The 27,831-nt window shown below is 40.8% G+C and overlaps 1 protein-coding gene across 3 annotated transcripts; it reads right to left on the bottom strand.

The window, feature by feature from the left end:
• Positions 1-330: 330 nt before the first annotated feature.
• On the bottom strand, positions 331-27,598 carry cltcl1 (clathrin, heavy chain-like 1). Of its 3 annotated transcripts, none has more exons than XM_085295022.1 (32): positions 27,297-27,598; positions 19,808-20,015; positions 17,945-18,213; positions 16,362-16,523; positions 15,995-16,108; positions 15,732-15,905; positions 15,333-15,530; positions 14,805-15,005; positions 14,542-14,694; positions 14,293-14,415; positions 13,649-13,786; positions 13,392-13,556; positions 13,051-13,231; positions 12,790-12,953; positions 12,578-12,703; positions 12,326-12,468; positions 10,988-11,222; positions 10,782-10,904; positions 10,533-10,678; positions 10,265-10,448; positions 9,526-9,718; positions 9,281-9,438; positions 8,983-9,147; positions 8,006-8,281; positions 7,203-7,352; positions 6,979-7,110; positions 6,749-6,859; positions 6,067-6,237; positions 5,647-5,868; positions 4,972-4,992; positions 2,393-2,468; positions 331-1,996 (listed from the first exon to the last, which is right to left on the bottom strand). In XM_085295022.1, the coding sequence occupies exons 1-32, from the start codon at positions 27,336-27,338 to the stop codon at positions 1,869-1,871; spliced, it is 5,052 nt and encodes a 1,683-aa protein (XP_085151148.1). In that variant the 5' UTR covers positions 27,339-27,598; the 3' UTR covers positions 331-1,868. The 3 variants fall into 3 exon arrangements, with proteins under 3 accessions (XP_085151148.1, XP_085151147.1, XP_085151150.1); XM_085295021.1 differs by having other exon boundaries at positions 4,966-4,992; positions 27,297-27,597; XM_085295024.1 differs by lacking the exon at positions 4,972-4,992 and having other exon boundaries at positions 27,297-27,596.
• Between the last annotated feature and the right edge of the window lie 233 nt (positions 27,599-27,831).

Raw genomic sequence — 27,831 nt, 5'->3', positions numbered from 1 at the left:
TTTTAAATCGGTTTAGTGTAAGTTACCTTTCAGAGTAGGTTCGTCCATTTTTGTATTTTTTAAAGCTTATGTTTTGTGTTAGTCTCTCCTTTTTGGATGTGACTTAAGCAGTTCAGAATAAACACTTTGAAGGTATTTACAGTGAACAAGCACGCGCACCAGTGCCTCTGCGAGCGTGCTGTGTTGATGAGAAGTAAACACATTTCCACTCATGCATTTTAATTCTATCCGTCCACTTTTTTCGTAGTCTAACTCTTAATTTTTGTTTGATTCAACTGAAATGTTTCACACCCAGTGTCTCCTGATGTAAAATAACAATGCACGAACACACACAGTGTGTAAACTTTATTCCTCTTTCTGTATGCAAGAATTGTGCAGATAAAATAAGCAACTGGTGTGCAGCTCAGATTATTTGCATTTTATCTTTGACAAATCCAGTGCCGGGACCACGACGGGCCAGAGCTCTGCTTATCACATGGGGACGTTGACATGAAATAAAGTCAATAACTCATCTTTTGTTACCTTGAGCAGCCTTACCTCAAGATTTTGGCATTTATTCATCTGCTGTTTTTGCATTTTGTCATTTTCTTACAAAAATCATTATGCTTTTTAAGACTACAACAACACACTATAGACAATACATATTCCATAATACTTTGATTAGTTAGGTATTTCAATATATTTAAATTATACACTGTTTTCAGTACAATAATGACACTTGAACCAGCCGGCACCAGGACGTGAGCTAACATTCCCCTGTTTTCATCTCGAGTGTGTTGGAGCTTCGCCACACTTTTGTTTGTTTTTTTTCATTAGTTGGATCAGAAAGTTTCATCATACATAACTGGTTTTTTTTACTCAACATTAGTAATACTTCATATACTTGAGTGTAACATGAAAATTGTGCTCCTGGTTGCAGCATTATAGTTTGGCAGCACATGCACAGTCTACAATTCGCCTTTCCGTTTTCACCTGCTTTCTTTCAGCCTTTTTGCCACAACCGTTACCGAAACTCCAAAAAGTCGACTGATGAAATCAACCGCTCTGACCCAGCAAAAGGTTTGCAGCTGCAAAGGAGTGGAGATATCATTGAGTGTGTCTTGATTTTGGTGACGAAACCCCCAAAGGCTTTAGAGGCTACACGCATACTCCCACACACACATACGCACACAGAGACTGTAACCTCATAAAACAAGTGTTCTTAGTCCATAATACAGCAAACAATTTGTACCTGTTGTGAAAGGACAAATAAAACTATTGCACAGTAACTGTCTTTCTAATCAGAACATGAGACAGTTGCAAAATTAAACATGAACAAATGAGCCCGTTTTGCCGCCTCATCAGAATGTGTAAGGCTGTGACAGTGCTTTAGGAGTAAGGTACCCCTAAACTCTGCAGTAAAGTCTCTTCTTCAGTGCTAAAATTAAAAGGAAAGAAAAAAAAAAAAAAAACAGAAAAAAAAAGCTGCTCTATGGTTAATAAAGTCTACATGGAACAGCAACATGACAGAGTGGTTTGGCGCAACTAATGTTATCTTCAGTATGCTAATACCTCTAAGGAGCTGAGAGGTGACTTCATGCCGTGTAGATCAGTGATGCAGTTATAATGTCTGAGTGGAAAATACAACAGGGGGGTCCGACAGACTTGATGCCACCCTTCTAAAGTGGGTGTGGAAAAACTAGAGACAAAGTTTCTATTGCAGTTTCTGTGAATTCACGTGGAGCCTCACTGGGAAATGAAGGCCCAGCGAAATTTCAGGAGGCTGTACGCCACCAGTCAGCCAGTTGAAACCCAGAGCAGCAGTGTGGTTCAGGGTGGGTGGATGTGTGTAGGGAAGAGGGGTGGAGGAGAAGGACGAGTTGGCGGATCTACATGCTGAAGCCGTAAGCGGGCTGAGCGGGGTAGCCTGCGGCAGCAGCGGGAGGGTAACCGTAGCCAGGATACGCTGGCTGGGTAGCCACTGGAGAAGGAGAGGCAGTCAACATCAGCTGCTGACCTGATCACATAAACAAAAACAAACACAGACAAAATAAAATTTTCCCCCGTCTTTATAAGAAAGTACACATGACTGGACTGTTTTGTTGAACTGCTAAATTTGTTTGTTCTATATCAAACAAAATTATGGGGCTTTTTTTTTTCCACTTAGGTTTTCTTTATGTGCTGCTCAATGAGCCTGTAATTCTTTTGGCGGTGTAAAGCTAATTACACAGCAACAGCTGCTGCTGGTTTCAGATAATAACAGAAAATGCAAGCGTGTCCACTTATTATGGGTAAACTAAGCTAGATTATATCATTGTAAAGTATAGCCCAAGCTTCATTTGGGGAAATCATTTACTTTATCCAGGAACAACAATGTTCATCCCTCAGTGAGCTGTTCTGCCTGTAAACCTACCGAACACCATCGGCTGAGGTTCTGTCACTTCCTCTTCAGTTTTTCTTTGGCTTTCGGCCTCCTCCAGTTTGTCCACCTGAGGGCAACAAAGAAGAGAGGACGGATTAGACATCACTCACACGCTTACTGTTGAAAGAAAGTCTGAGTTTATGGATTCTAGGTATCGTGCAGAAAGTATATAAGCTCAAGTTGGCTCAATCTGTTTTTCATATTTCAATACCTGAGCTTTAAAAATACACTAAGGCTTATCCCACATCAAATTAATAAACACTGACAAACACAAGCAGTTACAGAAGATATATGATCTTCATCTGTGAAAGACAAAACTACAATCACCACTTCACAGTGCAGCTAAAGGTGAGAAGATGCCATGCAGGTTTGGTGAGAATTTCTAATAAAGCTTGCAGTAAAAATGTTAAATGAAAATTTAAGGGTCAGTTTACCCAAATCACATTAAATAAAACCATTTAACCTTTTATCACATCTAGTAGCATCAAATGACTTGTGACACTCCTGCTATCACCCCAATCCAACAGGTTCTGCTCTGAGCTTTAATATACCATCTTTCATTCAAATACCATCTGTGACTCAAAGCTGTTGTTTATTTTTTATATTCACCAGTAAATAATTTGCCCTAAAAAAAAAAAAAAAAAAAAGTCTTTACATGGTCTGCATCTTATGAATTCCAGATAACAATGAACAATGACAAATTTGGAAAGGTGCTAATTTTCTAAAAGCTAAGTGCTTTATGCACCAGGAAGAAAAGCAGATTAACATCAATCCAACAGAGCAGCAACAAATCCAAAATTGCATCACAACTCGACACCAGCAGGTTGATTTTATTTAATTTTGATATTTTATTTTAGTGATTTGTGTAAAATTGACCCTTTAAAAAGAAGAATTAAGGTAAGGTTTAAGGTTAAAGAAATATTTGAATACAAGGAGAGCAAAAGCTAAACAGTACGTTTCTAAATTCCAATTTTGTGCCATTAAAAAAGTGCTACAAGATTAAGTGGCAGTCACAACTTCAACGTGCACCTGGTCACAGCTGCAAGCAGACCCTCCTGACTGAGTGTTTATCACTGCTGGCCTAAAAATCAAGCTAAGGGCTCGCAGGTCAAGCTCATCCTTGCCAGGCGTACAGTAATTGTGAATTGTTTGTAGCACTAATCCTAATCCCTAAGTGCAAAGGAGTAATCAGGCACTGTGCTTTAACTGTGGAGAAGGCTGAATACTGAAGGTTTATAATTGAAGCTCGGTCAGCGCAGAGTCATGTTGAGTCAGAATTAAAGAAATAAACATTTCTTAAAAAGTTGGGACAAAGGTGTAGAGAAAAGAACATGATATTTGCATATACAATGGTATCACTGGGGTAAGCTGCCTGTTTAACATGTATGTACTGAACTACTTCATGTGAGGCGGGGTTGGGATTTCTCTACCTGATTAGCTGCTCAAACTGGCTGTTAGATTCCACCCCAACCTGTTTGACCAGTACCAAAGGTTTACCTACAACAAACCTAAACTGAAAAATTAAAACTAACTGAAAAGACTTCCACAAACTGAGGAAAGGGCACTACATAACCTTTGAGGTTATTGTTTGCAGCCCTGCACTAATTTCAACAATAAAAACTAAAACAAAGTGACCTTTAGTTAGAAACATGGGGGTGCATCGAGCAAGTCTAAAGCCAAAGCAGCTTTTTCTCTGTGATTGTCTTCTTTTCTGGGCTTTCAAAAAGCCTCTGTCAGATGGAAAGATCACAGCGTTTCAAGGCTTTAAAAATGCCACTTGACACAAGATGCAGCCCCAAGAGAGAGAAAAGTTAGAGGTATCCGTTAGGCCAGGACAGGCTAATCCTGGTGCTGAAGAAGAAAAAAAATAAATAAATAAAAAAAAATAGTGTACAGGCCTTGGCTCCAGAGTTTTTGTTTTAGACTACATTTACCTTCTTGCACTTGACAGCTAGAAAACACTTTATAATCTACCAAACGTCCCTTTACTGCTGCATATTTACCCAAAATTAAGATGCAGACTATATACTCAATTATAATAGTCACTCTTAACTTTAACCAGTAAACATTATCCATTAAAAATTGTTATGTTTCATCTCTGTTGCATCAGATTTGCGTCAATGTCACTAAGTCATTATTATTTAGGCTCTAAAATACAATTTGGAATAAGAGGAGGTTAAAAATGTTCATTTCACCTGGTCTAACTCATATACTACTGCCACATTTAGCCAGATGTTTTATTAATGTTTTCACTGAAAAGTAGTTATGTGTCTATTTATTTTTATTTCTCATGAACTTGTGTCAAATGGCTAAAAACCAAGAGAAATAAATAACTAAGATTAGGGCTCACTGGAGGGAAACCTGCTTAATCTGAACATGTACTGGCACAAGTGGAACAAAAGCCTGCACACTACTACAGTTCTCCAGGACCAGACCTAGTTAGGCCAAATTCAATCTACAGTCCATGCTAGGTTCCTACATCAGAAACCTAAGAGATAAGTTACAGGAAAAACAGACAGACAGAACACAGAAGAGAATTTTTTTAAATAAAAAGGGCCAGAGACCGTCACCTTCGCTGCAAACTCATCAACCTGGAAAAGAACCCAAAGACATGACCTCACATATCTGCAGGTAGCACTGGCAAATATACTTAAAGGTCATTATGAAGATTTACATGTTTCACTCTGGCTTGTAGTGATTTTTTTTTAAAAAATCCATCTAGATCGTTTTGATGGTATTTGCATGGTTGTGGAAATACAAGCTGTGGTGACATCGTCGCTTGAAGGCTTGAATGTAACAGAACTAAATGACACTTTTAGTGTCTTGTGGTTCTTAAAGTGCCAAAAAAAATTTCATACGACAAACTCGACATTAACGCCTTTTCCCAGAAGTATTGACCTAGTTGCACAAAATAATTGCACAAATCTTGTTGTGAGCACTTTCATATAGGAAATTACCTTCTGCTGAGCAAACTACACCGGCTAATATAGATGGACAAACAGCACTGCAGGCCAGAGGGAAAAAAAAAAAATGGGCTGAACTGTCCCTTTAAATATTATTACTTAAGAAGGCCTTAGTCTCTGCCTTCTTGTCTCACCATATATGTTTGACCTGTTTCTCAGAAATCACAGACATATTACATCACCAACACCACATATTCTTCTTAAAATTACACAATAGTGAAATCTATTTTAGTGGTAAAGCTGACATCAAATAAACTCCTGGTGTTGATTGTCAGCACCAACCTTCGTGAGGTACTCTCTCATGACCTGGATAAAGTACGGCATGGCAAAGTCCATTATGTTGTGCCTCCAGGCCAGCTCCAGCACCACGTCAGGGTGCAGGAGATCATAGGAGGCAAACAGGCAGGCAGCAAAGCACTCCTTCCTGCCCTCCTCTAGGAACCACTGGAGTAAAGTCTCTGCCAGCTCAGCATCCTTAGACTCCGCTGCATACAGCATGGCATCCTAGAAGAGACAAAAATGTATCTCATTCACATGGCTGAGTGAAAGATAAAATCCTTTATCTTCAAGTGTGAGAAATTAGCCAAAAGAATCATTCCTGTGAAGTAAACAAACACTGCCATCTATAGGTACATTGAGGAAATGGAACCTTTTAAAAGTCGTCTGTATTTTTAAGAGCTTTTCTATTATTTTTTTCATTACCTTGTATAGCTTGTCCTTCTTGCAAAGCTCCACGCTCTGTCTCCAGCGGTTGTTGCCCTTATACAAATAAGCAGCAATACGCCTGAACTCAATCAGTTCATGCTTTTCTAACCTCTGAGCCAACCCGATGGTGTCAAAGTTGTCATAAGCATCAATGGAGGCTCTCAATCCCTGTGGATGATACACGGATAGAAATGCATTGCATTTGAGATCCAGAGGTAACAGCGTCCTGGGCACTGCTTCCTGTACCCATTTACACCAGTATGATGTCTATCCTCAATCCATAACTGGCTCTGTGGATTTCAACATAAAGAGACTGGTGCTGGTGTGAAAAAGCAGGCGTCATCACAGCAAAACAAAATTGCTACGTCTAAAATTGGAACCGCTGCTATCAGTGGCTACGAGAGGGGCTAGAAAATCACCTGCGATTTACAGCCAGGCCATAGGTTATATCCTTATGACTTTCTTTACACAGATATTACTCTTTTTTTTTTTTTTAGCTTTGTAGCATTTGATTGCCATACTTGTTTGAATGTCTAAAAAAAATTTTAAATAATGCTTACAACACAGTAAATAATACAAAAGCGACAAAAAATGGCAACAAATAGGTCACATATTTGAGCTCTTTGTGTTTTACATCACGTGTTGTGATCAATATAAGTCACAGAGCAGGCTGGCAAACCTGGTAGTCTTCCTCCTCTGTAAGCAGGTTGTTAAGAGCTTCATTGACAGACTTGTTATTGTGATTCTGCACAGACCTCAAGTAAGGCTTGACCAACTTCAGCTGGTTCATCTAAGAGAGAAAAAGCAACCCATGTCACACCATATCAGCAATGGGTCTAGTTTATTTAGAAAAACACATTTTATTTAATATATGTTTTAAAAAGTGAAGCTGGCCATGCTGGTTGTTACCTTGCTAAAAAAGATGACAGCCCGGCTGTGGTCCAACCGAGGAGACAAAATGGTCAGCAGATCATTCAGTAGGAGGGGTTTGTAATCCAGATAGAAGGATAGAGACTTATAGTAGAGCTCTACGTTGGCAACCTAAAGGATAAAAGAAAAAACACAAGAAGTGATCAATTGATCATGTAAGCAGTTTGTGAAAATAATAAACATTTGAAAATAGCCGTGTTTACCTTTGCAATAATATCTTTAAAAAGCCCTTCTTTCCATGCGTCAGTCAGATGAGTCATCATAGTGATGACAGCGTTGTCATACTCCTCGTATTTATCGTAAAGGAAAACCAACTCTGCCCATAAATGAGACTGCTCTGCAGCACGAAGAACCTGGTAGACAGAAAACATTCATTACTGTCAGAGATTTGTTTGGCTGGTCTAATAGATTTGATATATTTGAAGTAAAATGTCTTGAAGCTTTGAAAGGCTGACATCAAATAGATGATTTATTTTTTATGTAACCTACTCTTTTTGAGAGGGAGGGGAGACACACACACACACACACACACACACACACACACACACACAGAGCCAAAAAAAAATAAAAATTCATATCAAAGCATAATTATTTTTTAACCATTTACCGGTATATAGATGTATTAATACACATCTTTTGAAATTAGCAAAATATTAAAATAAAATAGTATTTCATGCTTTTAACCATTTTTTAAAAAAGATATTTAAAGTTTTTAAAAGGTTATTTGAGTGCAAGATGACAAACAGTTGCATAAAGCTGGTAAATGAAAGTTTAATTGCTGCAAGTCACCAGAAATGTGTCAGTAAAGAACTAGCTGTAAAAGACAGAAAAACAAGTCAATTAATTTTCTGTCTGCCTCCTTTTTCATGGCGCTGATGAGAAGCAGAATGTTCACGGAGTAATGAATCAAAAGATTTCATGGCACACAAGCAACCTCTTTGATCCGACAAAAGAAAGAACAGTTTTGAAACGGGCAAACGCGCACACATAGTAACAGAAACACTACCTTTGGGATGTTGACTCTGGACCAGAAGAGCTCCAGGTGCTCCCTCATCTTCTGAGGTTTGAACTTTGAGTACAGGATGGCGAGCTCGGTGAACATACCCATATGGGCCCGCTCCAGACCCAAAGCAGCCTCGAGCAGAGCAATGAGTTCCTCAAAGTACCCGCGGTCCTGGTAGTAGCTGATAAGGTCCTCCAGCTCGTCAGCATGGATCACAATGTGAAGGCCGCAGATTTGTGCCAGACGAAACTCCTCGCCGTCCACGCATGCAAAACATACCTGAAAAGAAATTAATGCATGAAACTGGAGATAGCCAACGATAAACAGAGGACCACTTCTATCATTCATATCATCATATCCTGTGTTTTGCTACCTTTTCGTGTAATCCTCTAATCATCAAGAATCTGTCATTTTTTACATGAAGTGACTACATTAGAAACACTGAGGTGACCTGAATTAAAAGCTGTAACAATAACATAAAAACTGCAGCAAGAAAATCACTCAATTTCAATCTTATATCCACAGAAATAAAACAAAACTAATAATAAAATAAAAATTAAAAAAAGCTGTTAAATCAGCCCCTTAAGTAGTTTTATAAATCTTGTTTATGACAGGCTCAGACTGCTGGGTAGCCATAGTGCGTTTCTCTCCCTCACTTTCCTTTCTGTTTTTTTCCCCATGCATTTATAAGCACTATTTATATTTATATCCACTATTGCATGTCACTGACATTTTGTTTTGTCCTGTTTTTGTTTACCATCCATCTCTTTTGCTTGTAAGGAACCGTGTGATCATTGGGGCTTCTGTCTGTAATGTCACAAAAATAAAGCGCCTTGAAATGACTACTCTTGTAATTCGCCACTATATTGATTCAGTTATGCTCAGTATAGAATTACGGCATTGTTTCCCCATGTCTTTTAAATTAATCAGACAAAGCGGAGACCTGTAATTATACTAGAAAATGTTTTTGCGCCTGTTACCTCCTTCCATGTCCGTGTGCTGTTGGCTTTCCTGGCGCTGTCCACAGCTGCCTGGTACTCTCCCAGGTGGACTAATGTGGATGCAAGTCGAGCAAAGTTGGACACATTGTTATACAAAAGTTTGGCTGCTTCGTACATACCCTCCTCATAACATCTATCGCCCACCTGGAGAGGTAGAGATCAGATGATGAATATATAGATAGCAATCATTTTCTGGCAAAGAGCAAAAAGCACATTCTGCAACAGCTACACATCTCTTTAACACTACAGCTGGAACTTTTGTTGTTGTTTTTTTTACCTGCTGTATGTGAGCATTGTTGGGCCCGCTGACAAATTCTTCCAGCTCAGCCAGACGGTTAGTTTTAGCTAAAGCAAAGATCAGCTCCGTTTCCACGTAAGACTCTCTGGCTTTCTTCCGAGCCATCTGTAGAAACTTCACCAAATCCTCCCAGTTATCTAGAAACAGCAACACACTACAGATCAGCTCAGACCCAAGACTGATAAACACCATTAGCATGTTTTACCTGTAAATCAAAAACGTACTGTTCTTGCTGGCTGCGTTGACCACCTCCATGTACGCTGACGGGTCAACGGCTTTTATGTATGAATCAATGGCTTCCTTGACCAGGTCTCTGTGCAGCTGGGCTCTTGCTAACTGACTCCACACTGCAGGCTCATTACAGCGCTCCGCAAACTCATAGGCACGGTCTAAGTTCCCTATGTGCTCTATCAGTACCTAGAGGGATACAAAATAAAAAATAAACAAGAGATGGCTATATTCTATGAGCCAACATGAGATAAAACAATAGGACTAGCATTTTTAAGGCTCGTTCGTTTTCACTATTGTGCTAAATTCACAGTGATTAAGAGAAACTGATGAAACCTGCTATCATTGGCAAATGACTTTGTTAGTTTAGTTAAAGGGCTTACCCACAAGTACTTTTAATGGCCCGGATTTAGGAAAGGTAAATATCAATTCATTCATTAATCCATTGATTTTCTTAAATGTTTTTCTAACTTTGGTAGGAGGGCCCGGGAGATTATGCCAGTTCTTACAGGTCGAGAGATGAGGTATACCCTGACACATGAAATATAAACATCAAATGTCGCAACAAATTCTTTTACAAAAAGAAATGGAAATTTGTACTTAATTGAGTAAAATAAATGCACATATTAATGTACATTTTTACAGAGAAAAGGTTCTGTGATTAGTAACTTTAGCTTACTGTAACTTCGACCTCCAGCATCAGTGCAGTTTTAGCAGGATTAGGTTTGTTTTTACCTGTATGGCTGAGGTGTTCACATCAAACTTCTTGAAAATAGCAAACGCCTCTTCAAAGAGCTCGTTGCTGATAGCGATGTTTGCAATATCCGGAGCATCGTAGTTGTCTAGCCTGTTAATGTACTCCATCACACGAGTGCGATCTGCCTTGATGGCCGTCAAAATAAGCAAGTTCTGTAGGTTTCTGCAAAAAAAAAAAAAAAAAAAAAAGTTAGAAAAATGGTTGCACGTAAATGATCACCATGAATAAGCTGTGAGCCTGAAGTACCTGTGTTCACTGAAGACTGAATTATCAAGTACGATTTTCTCCAGAAGTTCAATCAGCTCATTGGGCAGGTCTGCAGTCATGAAGGCTTTCACTGTGACCGACACCTCCTCTGGGTCTTGGGTTTCTGACAGAGCTGTCTGCACCACCTGAGAGGAGGAAAATCGAAAATAAATGTTGAAAGAAAAAAAATATATATACAATTCATGTTTGCGTGCTTTACTTTAAAAGAAGAGGTGGAGGATCCCATACCTGGTCGATGAGCTGTCTTCTAAAAGGATTGTTTTCTTCTAACACAGTCGCCCAAAGCTCTGGATCTTTCCGCCGTACCAGATATCGAGCCTCACTCTTAAATAATGAATTCTCATTGCACACCTGACATGAACAAATAGTTTAAAATGCATTCATCATAATTATTTAAACTATGACACTAAAGCCATACAATGTGATCTACATACTTTGATGAGGTCTAGATCACACTGCCCTCTCTCATAAGCCACACAGGCCAGGTGGGGGTCTCTCTTCTCACAGTAGCGTCCAACCACAGCGCTGTCATAGAACGGGTTCTCCTTCAGGAAGCGCTCGGGTGTGTTGTTGCTGTCAATGTAGATCTTGGCCAGGGCGTTATGGGTAGCTGGCTCTTCACATCCTTCATGGATACGAGACTCCAGCCATGGCAACAGAAGTTTCAACCTGATAGCAGAAACTGTACGTTAATATAAAGCTTCATTACATAATACCTAGGAGAAGCTTTTAAAATTCATTTCATGGCAAGGACTGGTAAAAGCACACATTACATTTCTAAGATGATGCTACAATGTAGCTTTTTCCTGTGATGTAATGCACAGCCAGAAGACTAGATGGCAGCATTGTCCACTCAGCAGGCCGATTGAGTCATGTTTTAGGGTTTCTCACTTCCACCTTTGTTGATACAGACTAAATAGCTTCATTATATGAGACAAAGTTATTCTGCTGGTTGATGCTGAGGTATCGATGAAACACAATGACAACCTCAGAGAATCCACTCTAGAAATCACCTTTGGTGTTAAAATTAAAACATTAATTTCAACTTCATGTATGCATTAAACTAACAAGAATGCACTGAGCAAACACAAAGATAAATGTCTGTATATTTACATTCATGTATTCCACTCCTGTTTGTGAATGCTTAAGGATTTATAGGCATCAGCTAAGGAGATCATGATTCTTTACTATTGATCGCCTCAAGGTTTATTGGAAAAGAAACAATTTTCAAGTTAGTATTTGTTCTTTTCCTTCAATGACTTGAGGGGAAAACACACATAACTAAGTGGTTCAGCAGAACCGCAAACATGGCTTGCACTCTGATCTATCATTTAAACTCATTCCTACAGAAGTTAGATTTAACAGCTTTTATGTACCAGCATGATAGAATAGAATAGAATAGAATTCAACTTTATTGTCATTGCACATGCACAGGTACAGGGCAACGAAATGCAGTTTGCATCCATCCAGAAGTGCTTTAGTGATATAGATATATTACAATATATATTAGCAATAATATAGATATGTGAGTATATTACAGAAATGGGTCTATTATGGTATGTTATAATGTACACGGTATGAAGTATGTTGTGAATATTCTATAACTATAAGTATGTACAGGCTGTAGTGAGTACAAGCTATGTAAAGGATATGAACAGGATATAAATATGAAACTCTATACAGAATATGAAGATACCTACGCATTAAAGGCCAGGTCATTTCAGAAGCTGCTATAAGAGATGACAGGAAATCGTTTTACCCTTTAGTCTTACCTGTTCCTTTTCTCTACCTCGTCCACCAGCTCATCAGTGGAAAACTGCCCTCTGACCACCATGATCAGGTTCTTAATAACATCCTCAGAACAATCCACATCCAATAAACCTCCAATCACCACTGGTAAACGACTGGGGTTGACCTGAAAGTAAGTGGGTAGGATTCAAAATAGAGAAGCATCATGCAGCTCGATAACGATAACTAGATAATAATCAGATTATGTATAAAGTCACCCGAACTGTAGATCTTACCTTCTGTACATAGATTTCAATGTATTTCTGCAGACTGTTGCGGTAAAGGTAGAGAACTAGGTCGTGGACAAAGTCAAAGCGATCACAAACAATGATAAGAGGAAGCTGGTCCGTTAGCTTTGCTTCCTAGAAGCAGAAGAAACATGAGGTTTATTATGAATTAACTCTGGAAGATGCTAATATCAGAAAAATATGCTAGGGGATCTTTATACCTTGAGAAAGTTTTTAACCCTGTCTGGGTCGTAACAGTTGCTTTCTCTACAGATTCTCTCCACTTCTTTGATCTGGCCGGTCTTACAGGCAGCCTGGATGTATTTAAAGTGAACATCGGGCTCTTGGCTGAAATTCACAATCGACCCAAGGAAGTAAAACAAGCCTTGTAGAGATATGAGAGGGGAGAAACAACACGGTGGTTAAGTTAATCTAGTGTGAATTCAAACCTGCAGAAAATGAGGAAAAACCACTCCACCTACCTTCATAGCTCTTGAAGGATTCAAAAAGCTCCACTAACGCTTGAGTTCCCAGCTGTTCGTGATATTTAGATGCTACCTGGACACACAGCTGCAGGTTCTGCCTGATATTAGCCGACAGCATGGCCCTTAAACACTCTAAAGAGTCTTCAACTGACAAGGAGCCAAAAAAGTTCACCAGCCACTAAAAAGAAAAAAGAAAAAACGGGGAGAAAGTAAAGCAACATGTTGAGCACGGAGGAAAAAGGAGTCATTTCAGGAAGCATTTTCACACATTAAAGAGTAAAATGAAGCCGCTCCCAAGAGAGCAGTATACAGGCATCATTGCCCTTCTACAGGCATACCTCAGGGTTGAGCAGATGTGTGTGAACCACGGCTCGTTTGATATCGTACAGGTCAGTGTAGTGTTCAAGAGCTCTCTGTAGTAGTCCTGCCTTCTCACACAGCTGAGCAACATGGGCACGGTCATAGTGCGTGAACATCTGGTTCCCAAGGATTGCATCTGCTACCTAAAACAGCGCATACGCACACATGAGCAAACACATTGTATTTAACATTAGTAAAGAAAAGGTTGCAGGAGAGTCTGAACATTAACATTCACCTGGGGGGCGTGTATTAGGTTCATCTCAAGCAGACGTGTCTGCAAGTGACCTTCTGCTGGGCGGTTGTTCTTTAAAGCATCCAATAGGAAAGAGGTGCACTGCTGGATCAGACTACCCTCCATAAACACATCAACAATCTACCAAAGAGCATGAGAGAAAAGAGCAGTCAAAACACAAATAGCTAGACAAAGTTCTCTTTTTTTTTTTTTTTTTTTTTATTTCAGACCATCTGTGAACAATGATTTGAGTTAGCATGCAAAGGCTTGAGTTGCACACTATTAAACACCACAGGCCCGGCAGCCAGATGTTTCTGTTTTGCAGATGTCCTTAAACATGAAACGCTCACATCCGAAAAGCAAAGGTCGCCTTAACACCATCACTTTTCATAAAGTCATCATCTTCCCTGTTTGAGATTAAGACAGAGCGGAGTGATGATGTGGCTTTAAAGGGAGGAGAGGGTGACTGACTCAGTGAATTCCTGGCATTGCTGCCACATCTGGAATAACACATATGTAGGCTCCCACACTGGGCACTTTGTGCGTTAGCGTGCATGTATAAGGCTAAACAGGCACATGCATTTTAAAGGGAGCACACGAGCAGGATGTCTCCAGTGAGAGAGGCGTTCACGTTTGTGCGGGTTTACCTGGTTGATGTTGGCCAGCGGTTCCTCATCCTGGACCAGCATCTGAGCAAACTGCAGACCCTGGTCTGGATTCACACGCATCACATTCCGCAGCAGAAACACCCAGTCTGGGGTATATCCCACCTACGCGAACGCAGAAGGATAAAAATGCACTTTCAAGCATCAATGCAATACTATAAACATACTGCATGCCTGCCATTTGTGCAATGCTCAAAATTTAAATGGAAACACAATAAGCCTTCCGATTACCTTTTTAGCATACAACACTATCTTCTGGAATTGGCCAGTCTCTGCAAAGCACTGAATGACCTTGTTGGGGACATTTGCTCTGAGGTACACACTAAGAGCGAGAGTGGGGTCAGAGGCCTTCACCAGGTCTCCCAGCTCCTCTGAGCACTCCAGCTACAACACAAGAGGAGGAAAGCTACTTCACTTACACTGGTCACTGTAAAATAAATAAAATAAATGTATATCTACAAATCTGCCTCATTTCTTTAATCCTCCAGTTATACCTTGTCCTCTTTCAGCCATTTCTCCAGTAGTTGCTTGCGGCCCTGTTGCAAGACAGGCCTGCACAGCTCCAGAGACTCAAACTTGTTGAGCTGGCCCTGGTCCAGAAGAATACCAAAGTACTGCAGCAGTGGAGAGGCTTGACCCGGCTGGGCCGGGACGCTCTGAAACTTGCGGATGGTTTCTGCTGTTCGCAGGATACCCTGAGGCGAGGAAAGACATCAAAGAATGAAGGAATTATTAGTCGTAGAGTAAAAAACAAAACAAAAGCAGATTCCATGAAATGTTTTGAAGGAGAACTTCATGTTTATTGCAGTGTTTTCACATTAACATACACGGGATTCTTTTTGGGTTTCGTTTTTCAGTGCTGAATCACAGTGTGTGTAACTGTCATAGTTTTAAGCACCAACAGAAAAATATTTGACAATTTGATTCTGTGCAAATGCAAGACTCCTTGTGCAGTTCTCACCCACACCTGGTTCATATTAGCATAGGCAAGAATGACAAAATGGCAGCAGAGACAGGCGTACCTTGGGTGCTGATGCAGCAACCTTCGCAGCCTCTGAGTAACTTCCCTGGGCAAACAGAGTGTTGAACTTCCTAGCAAAAAGCTCCTCTGCCCCAGCAAGGTTTGACCTGACAGCTATCCTCAGGGCGAGATCAGGGTTCTGCAGCACGTTGGTGGCATAGTTTACAATATTCTCTTCTTCCACACATACTGACAAAACCTATAATAAAAAAGGAACAGATAATAATTAAGAACTGCACAGTAAAAATAACTAAACTTAAGAAATGTGTCCAGTTAACAGTCCAGTTTCTTAAGAATGTCTGCCAGGCATAGCTTGCCAAAACATTACAGTCATTACAGTCAATAAACATTTCACTTGGGAATTTGTTCTGCACACACTCACTGCCCGTTTGCTTCTCACCTGTCCCTTCTTATTGACACCAATGATTCCCGAAGTGGCTTCGTGAGGAGCGGTTACAAAGATGGTCTCAGCACTGATTCGGTTCATGTAAATACACACTCCAGACTCCAGGTCGTACAGGTGAATGTAACCATACTTTGTGATCAAGTATATTACGCCATGCTTACTACCAATCTGAGGAGAATAATTAGAAAGAGAAACATTCAGGAGTGACCCATAATGTGGTGAGCAGAGTACAGTAGAAGCAGCCTCATTTTCTTTACCTGCATAGCAACAGGAAAGTCTGTCTGGGCCTCTGGTGGGAAAAACACATCCACAGCTTTCTTAGCAAATGGCTGGTTTCCTGCAGCTGGCTGACCAACTTCGATGATGTGTAACTGGTAGAAGTAAACCAAGACAACAGTACAGCAAATGAGACCAAAAAGAACATCACAGTTGAGGATTTGTACATTAAATAAACTTTCCTGATGCTACCATATAGGAACTTCAATTTTAACCAAAAGGCATGACGCATAAAAGTTATTTCATAGGATTCTAACATAAACATTACTCTTTCAAGGCACTTCAAAGCAGTTTGCTCAGCAGCTAAAAACACAGATAGCATCATGGGTACATTCGAATGGCCTTCACCTTTCCCCCAGCCTGTGAGCGCACAGCAAAACAGAAGAGAGTGGAAGGTTTGGCATTTCCCTCCACTTTGAACTCCCCGAAGGCAGCAGCGTGGCCCTCGATGGGCTGGGACACTTTCCTGTCAACGGAGTACAGCTGCATTGCTCCGACCACACGGTTTTGCTGGAGGACAAGGAAAAAGGGAAAAAAAAGGGTGGGGGAAAAAAATTGATATGTTCAAGTCATTAAGGATCAAAGATACAGGTTTAAAATTCAGGCAGTGTGTTTGTATGTGTATGAACAAATGGTAGGTATTATCTGTGCATTTGGTTAGATGTGGGTAAACAAACTGTTTGCTTATTTGATTTACATATACATATAAAACAAGTTCACTTTGAAATATGTATGCATGTTGTCATACTTTGACATAGTCCTCTAGATCCAGACTCCTTTAGAAAAACAGAAAAAGAGTGGTGTATTGATTTTCTTATTGAGATTCAGCAAGTCAGCAAAAAAAGACATCTGTCCATCCATTTTTCTTTCACCTATTGAGGGGCAGGTCACAGGGTGCAGCAACCTAAGCAGAGAAGCCCAGACCTCCCTCTCCCCAACCGCCTCCTCCATCTCATTGAGGCGAGCAAAGAGATGTCATCTTTGCAGCGTGTCCTACTCTTTGATCTCCTCCCACTATGACATGTCCAGAACACCTTGCCCAACAGAGGACAGAAAATATCCTAGTCTGATACCAGAACCACCTCAGCTTGATCCTTCAGACAAAACGTATTTCTTGTATTCTTCAGTTATTACCAAAAGCTTGTGACCATAGCTGAGGGTAGGGATGATCAACTGGTAAATGCTTCACTTTTACATTCAGCTCTGTTTACCACAACAGACCGGAATAGCATCCTCATCACCAATCCATCTGTCAGTCTCCTGCTCCCCTCACTTGTGAATAAGACTCAGAGATACATAGACTCCTTCACTTGGGACAGCAACTCTGACCTGGAATAGGCACTCTACCCTTTTCCAGCTGCAAACCATGACCGACTCTTTGTGTAAGAGAAGGATAAAATGCTGCGAGGCTGGTTACAGCAGAAATTTCTGGGAAGCTTAATTGTTAGAATTTCATGCCACTGTTCTCAGAATGTGTCTTTTATGTGTTCCTGGACTAAATTGTTTTTTCTTTTTAATGACATTATACACCCTTATTGGCATAATACAATGGCATAACCGCTTGATCTCTTTATCCTCCCCTTCAGTGAGCAAACAAATATGGGAAGTGATGAAGTTCCAAGTTTATTGGTTCCTGTAGAAAGTAGATGATCCAGTCATTGGTTAGGAATGCAGATTTTTTTTTTTTAAAGCTAATTCACTGTCGCACAATAGCTAAAGGTTTCAAAACTTAGTGTGGTAAAAACAATTCTTTTGCTTTCCAGTGTGTACCTGCTCACAGCCAAAACCTTCCAGCCCAGTGAAGAGAACAAAAGTTGACCTCAGATAAAGTGTTCTTTGTGTGATCTTTTGTCCAATAAGGCTATAAACAGGGATCGGAGAGATAAATATTCCTTTCACAGAAAATGTTTATATCATCTGTGCTTTCATACCTGTGCAGAAATCCCTATCAGCAGTAACCACTTCTGTTGTTCGTCAGTTCTGTAGTTAATGATCTGACATCCGGCCAGACTGGCGTGCCGATCGAATACTTTAGTCGGTTGGGAATCCCCCTCCATGCTCCAGTGATAGACGGCAGTATCTGTCACCAAAGCCACGGTGTTTACAGAGATCCACTTCCAGAACATGACCTCCTCTGACATGGTGTGAGCCTTCATCTTACTCTTCATCTCAATGTTGAAGATCTGCAGCGTCTTGGCAGCTGAGGGTCGGTAAAGAAACAGAGACGTGAGACGAAACAGGCAAGAAAGAAGTCGTCAAATAACTCCAAACAACAAATTAAATAGCTGTTCTGAGTAACACACAGACCTGCAGATGAACATGTCTGCCTCGAAATAGTTAGAAAATAAATAGAGCTACTTTTAATTGGAACTATTTATTCATTGAGGAAACGTTTTAATAGCTTGTTCTTTTGATTATTTCGAGTGGCGAAGACCTAGTTTCAGCCAAGACTTGATGATTTTCTTTAATGTAACTACTGTTCCGTGCTGTGAGCACCAGTGTAATGGGGAACCGAGGGAGATTTCTGACACGAGTGTTCAAAACTCGTGTCAGAAATAAAGAGCAAATAAAAATTATATCTGAACTGCTCGATATTGTTCGGAAGCCAGGGAAGCACCACTCTTTACTGAGTGACCTGACCCGCAGCTACAGAAAGCAGACGGCAGCTTTTGAAAATGTCACAATTGACTAAACACAGATACAACCTCCATTTACCCAAAATACTTAATGAAAAACAAACAGGTGATGTAATGCATGACTCATGTAAATACTAGAGCTGCTGTACAAACTTGCAAACACAGAGCCTTTACGATACATAAATGGCATCCCTTATGTGCAGGAAGGAAAGATCTGAACATTGATTACGGCTGCTGGCACACGCTCACAGAGGCGAGCAAAGGTGCACAAAGAGTGCCCCGACTCCTCTCACTGTATAACATCTGATGATGCATACCACACATACACATCTACCAGCATACAAGTCATGCTAACACATGTGCAATTCTCATAAAAGTAGGGCATTTGCCAGAAGATTAGGCTGGAGTGTGGGTGTGCGTGTGATATTGAGGTGCCTTTCTTGTAGCCATCTGTGTTTTGATTGATCAGTGGTCGAAATAGATGTGCATAGTTAAAAGGGATACAGGGGATAGCTTTTATGAGAGAGACATGGCCAGTGTATCATCACAACAGCGTGCCAGACGGGTAGACAGACAGAAAGCAACTCACCGTCTGAGAAATGACAGAAAGCAAAGGAGAAAAAGCAAAGTGTCAATCAGGTAAGAATGAGAAGACAAAGATAGACCATAAGGAAAGGGGCAAACAGGGAATACTGTGCTTAGAAGGAGGAGGGAGGGAGGAAGGGGGAGGAGGGAGAGAGAGAAGCATTATAAGCAAATCATCCTGATCAGCGCTTGTGTTTGTGCTCTAAGGGTTAGTTTCAGTGACAGGCGATCAATTTTCACAACCAATTTACTACACTGGGTAATAGATGTGAGTGCACTCGGCATATTTACAACATTGACAGGCATTAATCTTTGCTGCGACTTTCCCACAGCATTTCTAGTAAACGGCTAAATCTGTTAAAACTAGAAGCAAATAAACAGTGCAGAGGCCATGCAGACTTCATTCTGGGACTTTAAACAATAATAAAATACTTTGCGCTTAATATAGGGCCACCAGTAATAAAAGCCAACAGACTTTTTCTTTTGCCTCAGAACAATACAGTATTTCTCATCTATTGGCCACTGCTGCCTAAATGTGTTGTGTCATTTCTATATGCGTCGTCATCATCATACCTTTGAGGGCGATGACTTTGCTGGCGGGGTTCATGATGGCACTGTCGGCAGAAATCGGTCTCCTGATTGGGTTGGTGGGATCCGACATGTCCACAATCACCACCTGGTTCTGCTCGCCCACCTTCTCACGGATGCAGATGAACTTGTCCGACTCCATCGTCAGATAGCTGAACCCAATGTTGGCTGGGTTTACGCCCAGGTTCTGCAGCTAAAAAACAGTTTTGAGGAAATAAAAGTGAGAACCTTTAGCTTAATTATGTTACCCCATTTTACAGTGGTGGAGTATCATATAACGGTCAGTAAGCTAGTCAGTAGCTGGAAACAGATACAAGTACATTTCCAAGAAATGGCTAAACAGTTTATAAAAATGACAACACAGATGCAATCACATTTAAAGAAAGAGTATGACCACAGACATGTCTTCACATATACACAAAAACAAAAAGGGTAGGAGCTAATGATATATCAGAAGTATACCAGATGACAGAGCTGTAGCTAGTAGTATATATGTGTTTGTTTCACATTTCATCTAGATGAGCAGGAACCTGTACCCTGAAAACCCCCCAACACTTTTTAGTAAGCACTGTTAGTTAACTGGAAATTGTAGTTTAAAGTACTTTGAGTGGTCAGTACGACTAGAAAAGGCCTACATAAATGCAAATACACTGTAGTACATTAATTATTGACTGTATCATAGATAAGAGAAAATTGCATTCAGCTGGCAGACACATTTTGTATGTATATTTAGTATACATAGTATACACAGTATAGTACATTTTGTAATAAAAGTACTTAAAAATTAATTATTGGTCAGTGAGCCCATCCTCATTCACAGGCGAACAGCTGCAGCCAGTTTGTGAGAGATATGCATAAGGTGACACATAAAGCTATAAAACAGAACTGCATTTCATTCTCTTTATTTTAATTTTTACACAGCATCCCGACTTTTACAGAATTGCGGCTGTGAAAGCAAAACTCAGCCACAAGCACAATATTCCTGCTTTAATACTATGCTTTTGTTGCAACAACTTAAAATGTGGTGAGAAAATATATGTGGGAGCAGCTGCCATTTGCTTTTTAGGGGAAGAGAAAGTAGTGAGCGATGGATCATAACATGGACTTGATTAAAATAGCAGCAGGTCTGCTCAAGTTTTCCAGGGATACTCTTAAAGGTCGTTTTCCCATACAGGAGGTCTGGTCGGTGGTACATGGAGCCAGGGGACAAGCGTGGGCACGCAGCTGGATGTTAACTAAACAGAGCTTTATTTTACACAAGCTGACAATAATTTCCAGAATTTCCTATGATATAAATAGTAATGCTGTCATTGTACTTATCATTACATCTCTAATACTTAATTTTATTAAAGCTCGACTGGACCTTGACAGTGTATTTAATCATCATTTTAAGCAGCTAGCTGTAAATAAAGTTTAATTACCACTAAAAAAAAAAAAATAACTAAAAAAAAATAACAACAAGAGATTCACTAAAACCAAGAACACATTAGAAAATTTTAATAAAGCAAACCTAATGAGAACAAGTCAGTTTGGTTGAATAGAGGAATTACTGCACACATTGTCAAACTAACTGAACTGAGAGGACAGACAGAAACATGCACTCTCCCTCTGATGACTGAACTGACTGCATTATGCAGTCTGAGGCAAGCGGAAAGGAATCCTTCTGCTCATCACAAGGACTGTACTATCTCGCAGTTGGCTGATAGAGCAGGAAAACAAATCATGACCGCTGAGCCATTTAAATCATGTCATCTCCAAAACAGGAAGGATGCAGCAGTGTTCAGCCTGGGGTGATCAGAGGGGCTGCTTCCAAAGAAAAATTGAATTATCCTTAATTAATTATATCCAAAATATTTTTAGATTTTCACTTATACCAGGTGCTAGCTTTAGCATAGGCTACGCTTATCAGTATTTTCATGTGTACAGTGGTTAGTCACTTTTTTGGGGGGGGGACATGTAGTTATTACCAAACACAGTTGTTAGTTTTTTGCAGTTTTTTGGCTTCTTTTTAGATTTTGTTGTTGTTTTCGAGACCTACAGTCCTGTGACCAATCAAAAGACAGAACTGATGCAGACCACAAAATTCAGTTTCTTCCCTTAAAATGCTCTGCCAGGCCTTTACAGCAGCCACCTTCAGTTGCTTCTTCTTTGAGGATCTTTCTACCTTCAGTTTTGTATTTAACAACTGAAAATCTGCTCTGCTGGGTTGAGATCGAGTGACTCACTTGGTCACTGAAGAAGAATTTCATATTTCTTTGCCTTGAGGAACTCTTGGGTTGCTTTTGCAATATGCTTCAGGTCATTATCCATCTGCACCATGAAGTATCATCCAATCTGTTTTGCTGCATTTGAATGAATGTGAGCAGAGAGTATATCCCTATACAATTCACAATTCCTCCTGCTGTTTCTATCAGCAGTCACATCATCTAGTAACCCAGTTCCACTGCTAATCATACATGCCCATGCCATAACAATGCCTCCATCCTCGTGTTTGATAGAAAATGAGGTATGACTCCTCATTCTCCACACTTTTCTCTTCCCACTATTCTGGTACAAGTTCATCTTGGTTTCATTTTCATGTTCACAAGCGTAACCAGTGTTTTGCACCTTTTTGTAAACCCTGTATTTCCATTCATGAAGACATGTTTTGATTGTAAATCTTAACAATGGTACCTCCATCAGCTTGAGAGTGCTCATGACTTGGTTAGATGTTGTGAAATTCTTGAGCTGGTCAGTGCGTTCATTCTTTTTAAGAATGTACCAGATTGTAAAACTTCAGGACAAATCAACAATGTCCAATCGTAAAATTTTGTGCAGCAAATCGTGTTGCCACACTCGAATTTGCATAAAGCAGGCAGCCTCACTTCATCCAAGGCCAGGGGCCGTAACAGTTTCTGATAGGCTTATTTTGGTTTTAGCAACATCTCTTTGGACTTCATATTAAGAGTTCCAGTGAAAAGCAACTACATGAAAGTTCAACATTTGTCTGCCTAATTTGTCATCTAATAATGAGGAAACTGGCCTCACTTAATCAGGCACAAATTGAGCCTCTGAAAACTGGGCACCATGTATGAAAATGGCTGTAATTCTTAAACAGTTAATGCAACGCAAACCACAGCCAGATACATTCTGTTTGGGACAGCCAATCATAAGAAAGCTGCTTTAAAAGTAGAGAAACAGAGTTAAAGCAGCTTGTTTCATGCAAAGGATCACCTTTGGGGTTGTGCCAATGTCCAAGGAAAGTCCAAGAATAAAAATATGGAGCTGCAAATTAACATAATTCCCCTTTCACAACATTACAGAATCAACTTTAACTGAAGCATGTTTGCAGTTTATAATAAAGAGACAAATATTTCATTAAAGATCAATATTCAAGTGCTGCTTAACCGTGGAACAAGTTCTTTAAGCCAGAGAATTAATTAATTATGCAGTTGGCATTTTTTAATGTTTATTGTCCCAATGATTAAATAATAAAGGATGAGAATAATAATATTTTCATTGTTTAAGGCATCTTGTAAAGGCCACAGAAAAGCCCTGGGGGAGGAATGGAGCCATATGCTGCATCTCTTCAAGACTGCCAAAACTATCTCTGGAAGCAGAGGGAAGGGAAGTTACAATAAAGATAATGGAGGAAAAGATAAGGTTGGGAGTGAAAGGAGGAGCTCAAGACACTGACCAATATCCTGTTGGCAACGAAGAGAGGGAGCAAACCATTGTAAATAAGAGAAGTCAGAGTGATGTATGTGCCTCCTGCGAGAAATGAAGAACAATGGCCAAGAGGTAGCAAGGTATGTTGATTCTAGTTCCAGTAACACAGGCCTCTGGCATTTTACAGTACGATTCAGGGTGGAGAGACCGGCTCGCTGTAAGAACACTCCCCCCCCAGCTGATTCTTAGTCGAATATGCCAGACTAAAAACCCACTTCAGCTTCATCTTACTGTCTCCAGTGATCCATTTAAATACTAACCAGTGATACACTGCAGACTCCTCTAAGCAATCTTCGCTGCACACATGAGACAATAAAAACAACGTATTAATACGTTAATACCGCAGTAACAAAAGGCAGGAGATCTTAACTGATGAAGCAGCATTGACGGTATTTGGTGAGTCATAGGCTGGGTGGACATCTTGCTGAGGCACTGACACGTTGAATCAGCAGCTGATGGTTTTGGGCTCATGACGAGATTACACAAGCACTTTTTTTTTAATAAATCGAAGAATGTGGGGGGGGGGGGGGGGGGGGGGAGTGGAACTTGCTCGCAAAGCGCGTAGCCTTTATTTTAGGAAATCAGAGTTTGTTTTTTGTCTTGGTCTCTCCATCTTTCTCTCCTCTTGTCCCCTCCCCCAAAACCAGTCGCACCCTTCTTAACCCATGGTCTACCAGAGGGTTTCTTCCTGTTATCAGGGAGGTCTTCCTTCCTGCAGTCGCAAAGTGCTTGCTCATGTGGGATCATCAGATTGTTGGGATTTTCTCTCAATTTAGTTGGATCTTTACCTTGAAGTATAAAGTGCCTTGAGTAAAGTGTTAGTGTGAATAGTGCCTATATAAATAAACCTAAAGTATATAGCTATGGCGATCATGAACACCTTAAAGTAGCAATGGATTCTATTAATATTCGAACTTCCAAGTCAGAATAAACACACAGATATTTATCTCTGATTCTAGTGTGGATTGTAGAACAATCCGCACTTGTAGTTAATCCAAATTTCAAAGTTCATGACCCATTTGAAATTACAGAAAGACACAATGTGAGTGTTGTATGTGTTGGATGACTGCTCTTTCAATGCATTCATGATCGAATTCCGGTGACTGAACACAGACGCTCAGCCTTGTCCCTGCCAGCCACTGCTGCGGTCACAGATGTGTCCTGTTAGACTCGCTTAGACTGTTCTGTCATCCTGCTTCCTATCCTGATGCAATTTGCCAGGCTTAAACGGGGGCCTGCTTACCTCAGTTATCTATCAAACACATCCAGTGGTTTGACGTGGTGGCGTCATTTCATTAGTACAAATACAGCAGGTTCACTTCTCCCGACTCAGCTAGACAGGACAATTTTCAGGCACTTCAGAGCTGCGGGAAATCTTTGCACTTACACAAGCTGCTACAGTACGTAGGCTGCTGCACCGACAGCCAGCACAAGAGCCACAAAAGCTGTAAATGACTCTCGCCTTCATAATTCACCAGACCATTCTCAGTCCCTCATCTTTGTCTCCATCATAATCCACAGAACCCAACTCTGATCCACCAATTACTGCATTGATTTAAGGACAGATTCTGCCATGCTCATGCACAGTATGGTTCTAGAATCATAAAGCAAAGTAAAGAGAATTTACCCCACAGCTTAGTGACAGTGTGAGGTTAGGCAGGTAATCCATAGCTGGCTTTAACACTACAGAAACCCCAGTCCTTCATCTTATATGTCTGCACTAAACAGAGGAACATTAAAGCGATTTTTTTAATGCTCATTTATCTCAACATTAATCTGGTTGAAGGTTTGAACAGTAGGTGGGTGGAGCTGCACATTCACAGACCTCTTCTGAAACTTGTGCCATGTTATCAGCATTTAAATAGTATATGCATGACAGAAGATGAGAAAAAGCATAATCAGGCCCATTTAAACAACAGTTTTAATAGTCAGGATATTATGGCATTTGCTGTACTCTGTATATTATGCAAGTGCTAGCTCAACAAGCTGGTACCTCATCACAAATCTAAATCCATGTTACACTTGTGAACCTCGGCCCAGACTGCAGACACTGAGCTGTAAATACCAGGCCAAGGAAAGGAGGAAAAAAAAAAAAAAGCTAAACAACTTGAGGCCCAAAGTCCTGGGTTTGCAAATTCCAAGCATTTTTCACTCTGCTGGAGCCACCTAGACTCACAGGAAGATACGACTGTAGCAGAGCTGGGATTTCACGGTAGAGGTGAAACATAAAGCTGCGGGCTGCTTATCGCCGTCTCAAGGCCTGATTTTCTTAAGACATGTATAAAGGGAAAGGTCTGTGCTGTTGTGAGCAATCTGGACTAATAACCAGACATTGCCAGGTACTGCACTGTGCTCCATCAGTGAGCAGCAGTGTACCGCTCCTGTCAGTGAGGAGAGGAGCCTGCTAGGCTGCAGGCTCTTTTGGCTGGCAGTTTTTTAGTGGATAAAGGATCTTTGGCTGAGAAAGTGGGGCTACTGGCCAGAGGAAGGGAGCAGAGGGAGAGAGAAGGGGGGTTGGGACTCTGAGCTTTTATTTTTTTCTAGTGAAAGGCCATTTCACTGCCTGCTGTTACCATAACAACAGGCTACAGACCAGGGGAGGTGGAGGGGTGCATCACAAAGTTTCTCTTCTGTCTGCAAGACACCAAGCACTGGGGCTGCTACGGGACAGCGATTAAAAATCCATAGCAGTGGAAAAAAAGGGGGCCATAGTGCAAATTGTTCCCCCACAGACGACTAAATCACTGGCTGCTTGTTTTCTTTTCTTGTCACAGATTGTAAAAGGGCATTTGTGTTGTGTGTGTGCACCCGCGTGCGTTTTCTCCACCAAGAGTCTGAGGGGCTTGAGTTCCTCTGATATATTGATGCAAATTGCTTTGAAGCTGTGCAGATGCTCCCTAAGACAAAACCAATACAATAAAATAAATAATCACCATGAGTTTGGAGACACATTAAATCAATATGATATTGACGCTGCATTATGGAACTAGATGTCATATTGCGTTTTGGTCATGGCAAGATATCAATCGAATGATGCGTTTCTGGTCTTACGGGCTTCATTACAACTGATTGAGCAGCCAGTTTCCAGAACTTATTCAACTGCCGAGTGAATCCAAACATAACCGCTTTTTACATCCCCCTGTACACCTACATCCAACGACCAAGATCTAAATAAAGCGCACAGTTTCATGTTGTTACTTGAAACACATTACGGTGATTTTTATCAGTTACGCCCAGCTGTGTGCAAAAGCTGGGCATTTTGAGAGACACTGGTTGGGATTTTTGCTCCTGAAACTGGGAGTATTTGGCTGCAGGACATGACAACAGCGTGGCAGCAACAAAGATTGAGAACAAGTGCCATTCATTTCTCAGATACAACGTAGCGCGAACAGCTGAGCTCAGTTGTCACAAAGTGTCAAAACACCGCAGTGAAAATGACAGCGTCGTTTATAACTTAAACGGGAAAAACTGCGGCGTATCCCCCAATACACACACACACACACACACACACACACACACACACACACACACGTACCGGTCCGCATTGGGGCTGTGTACGATCTGACTGTTCAATTTTTACAAGTCATCATCTGCCCGGCAGGAGAGAACTAGGCCTGTAGCTATATTGAGCACCACCCCGCAGCCCTTTTTCAGATTCCATTTAAATGCGACATGTGCTGTGTGTGTGCGGACCCACAAGGGCGAGGAGTGGCGCAAAAAGAAAGGAGCTGGGATTAAATTTAGGGATTTCTGTATGTCTGCTTACCTGCAGATGCTCCTGAAATCGTATCGGCAGTATCTGAGCCATTTCTGGAGGGTTTCTCTGCCTGAAGAGTCCGCGAGGAAGGAAAGGGGAAGGGGACAACAAGAGGATAAAGGTGGTGTTCTTCTTTGTGTGCCCTAAATGCCCAAAAAGTCAAACTGATGGGCAGTAGTAGGTAGTCTGGGTGGCTTGCGTTGGTATCACACGAATCCACTGACTGCTCCCATTCAGTAGCCTCCCTTACACCAGTCCTGAATCAAAAACTCCGCACCTCCGCTAAGAAAACTAGTCCACTTCAACTACTACTGAGCCAAACCATCTCCTCCCTGAGCCTTGTAAGGATATGGGCAGTCTTAAAAGCCCGTGCTTACTTATTGAAACGGATAACTTCACATGTGACGCCCTACCCTTGGATTTTTTTTATTATTATTATTGTTTTCTCTGAGCTGTCAATGAATTCAGTTGAACGCGCATTTTGTACCCCTCCGCCGCAGCCCCTTCCCCCTTCCTTTCCACCAACTTCGAAATCAGGGCTCGT

This window comes from Mchenga conophoros, linkage group LG12, assembly GCF_057382185.1.
Source record: "Mchenga conophoros isolate Kocher_MC1m ecotype Shallow Benthic linkage group LG12, M_conophoros_male_GT1.1, whole genome shotgun sequence".
NCBI classification, from domain to species: Eukaryota; Metazoa; Chordata; class Actinopteri; order Cichliformes; family Cichlidae; genus Mchenga; species Mchenga conophoros.
This window is presented reverse-complemented; position numbering and strand designations above follow the sequence as displayed.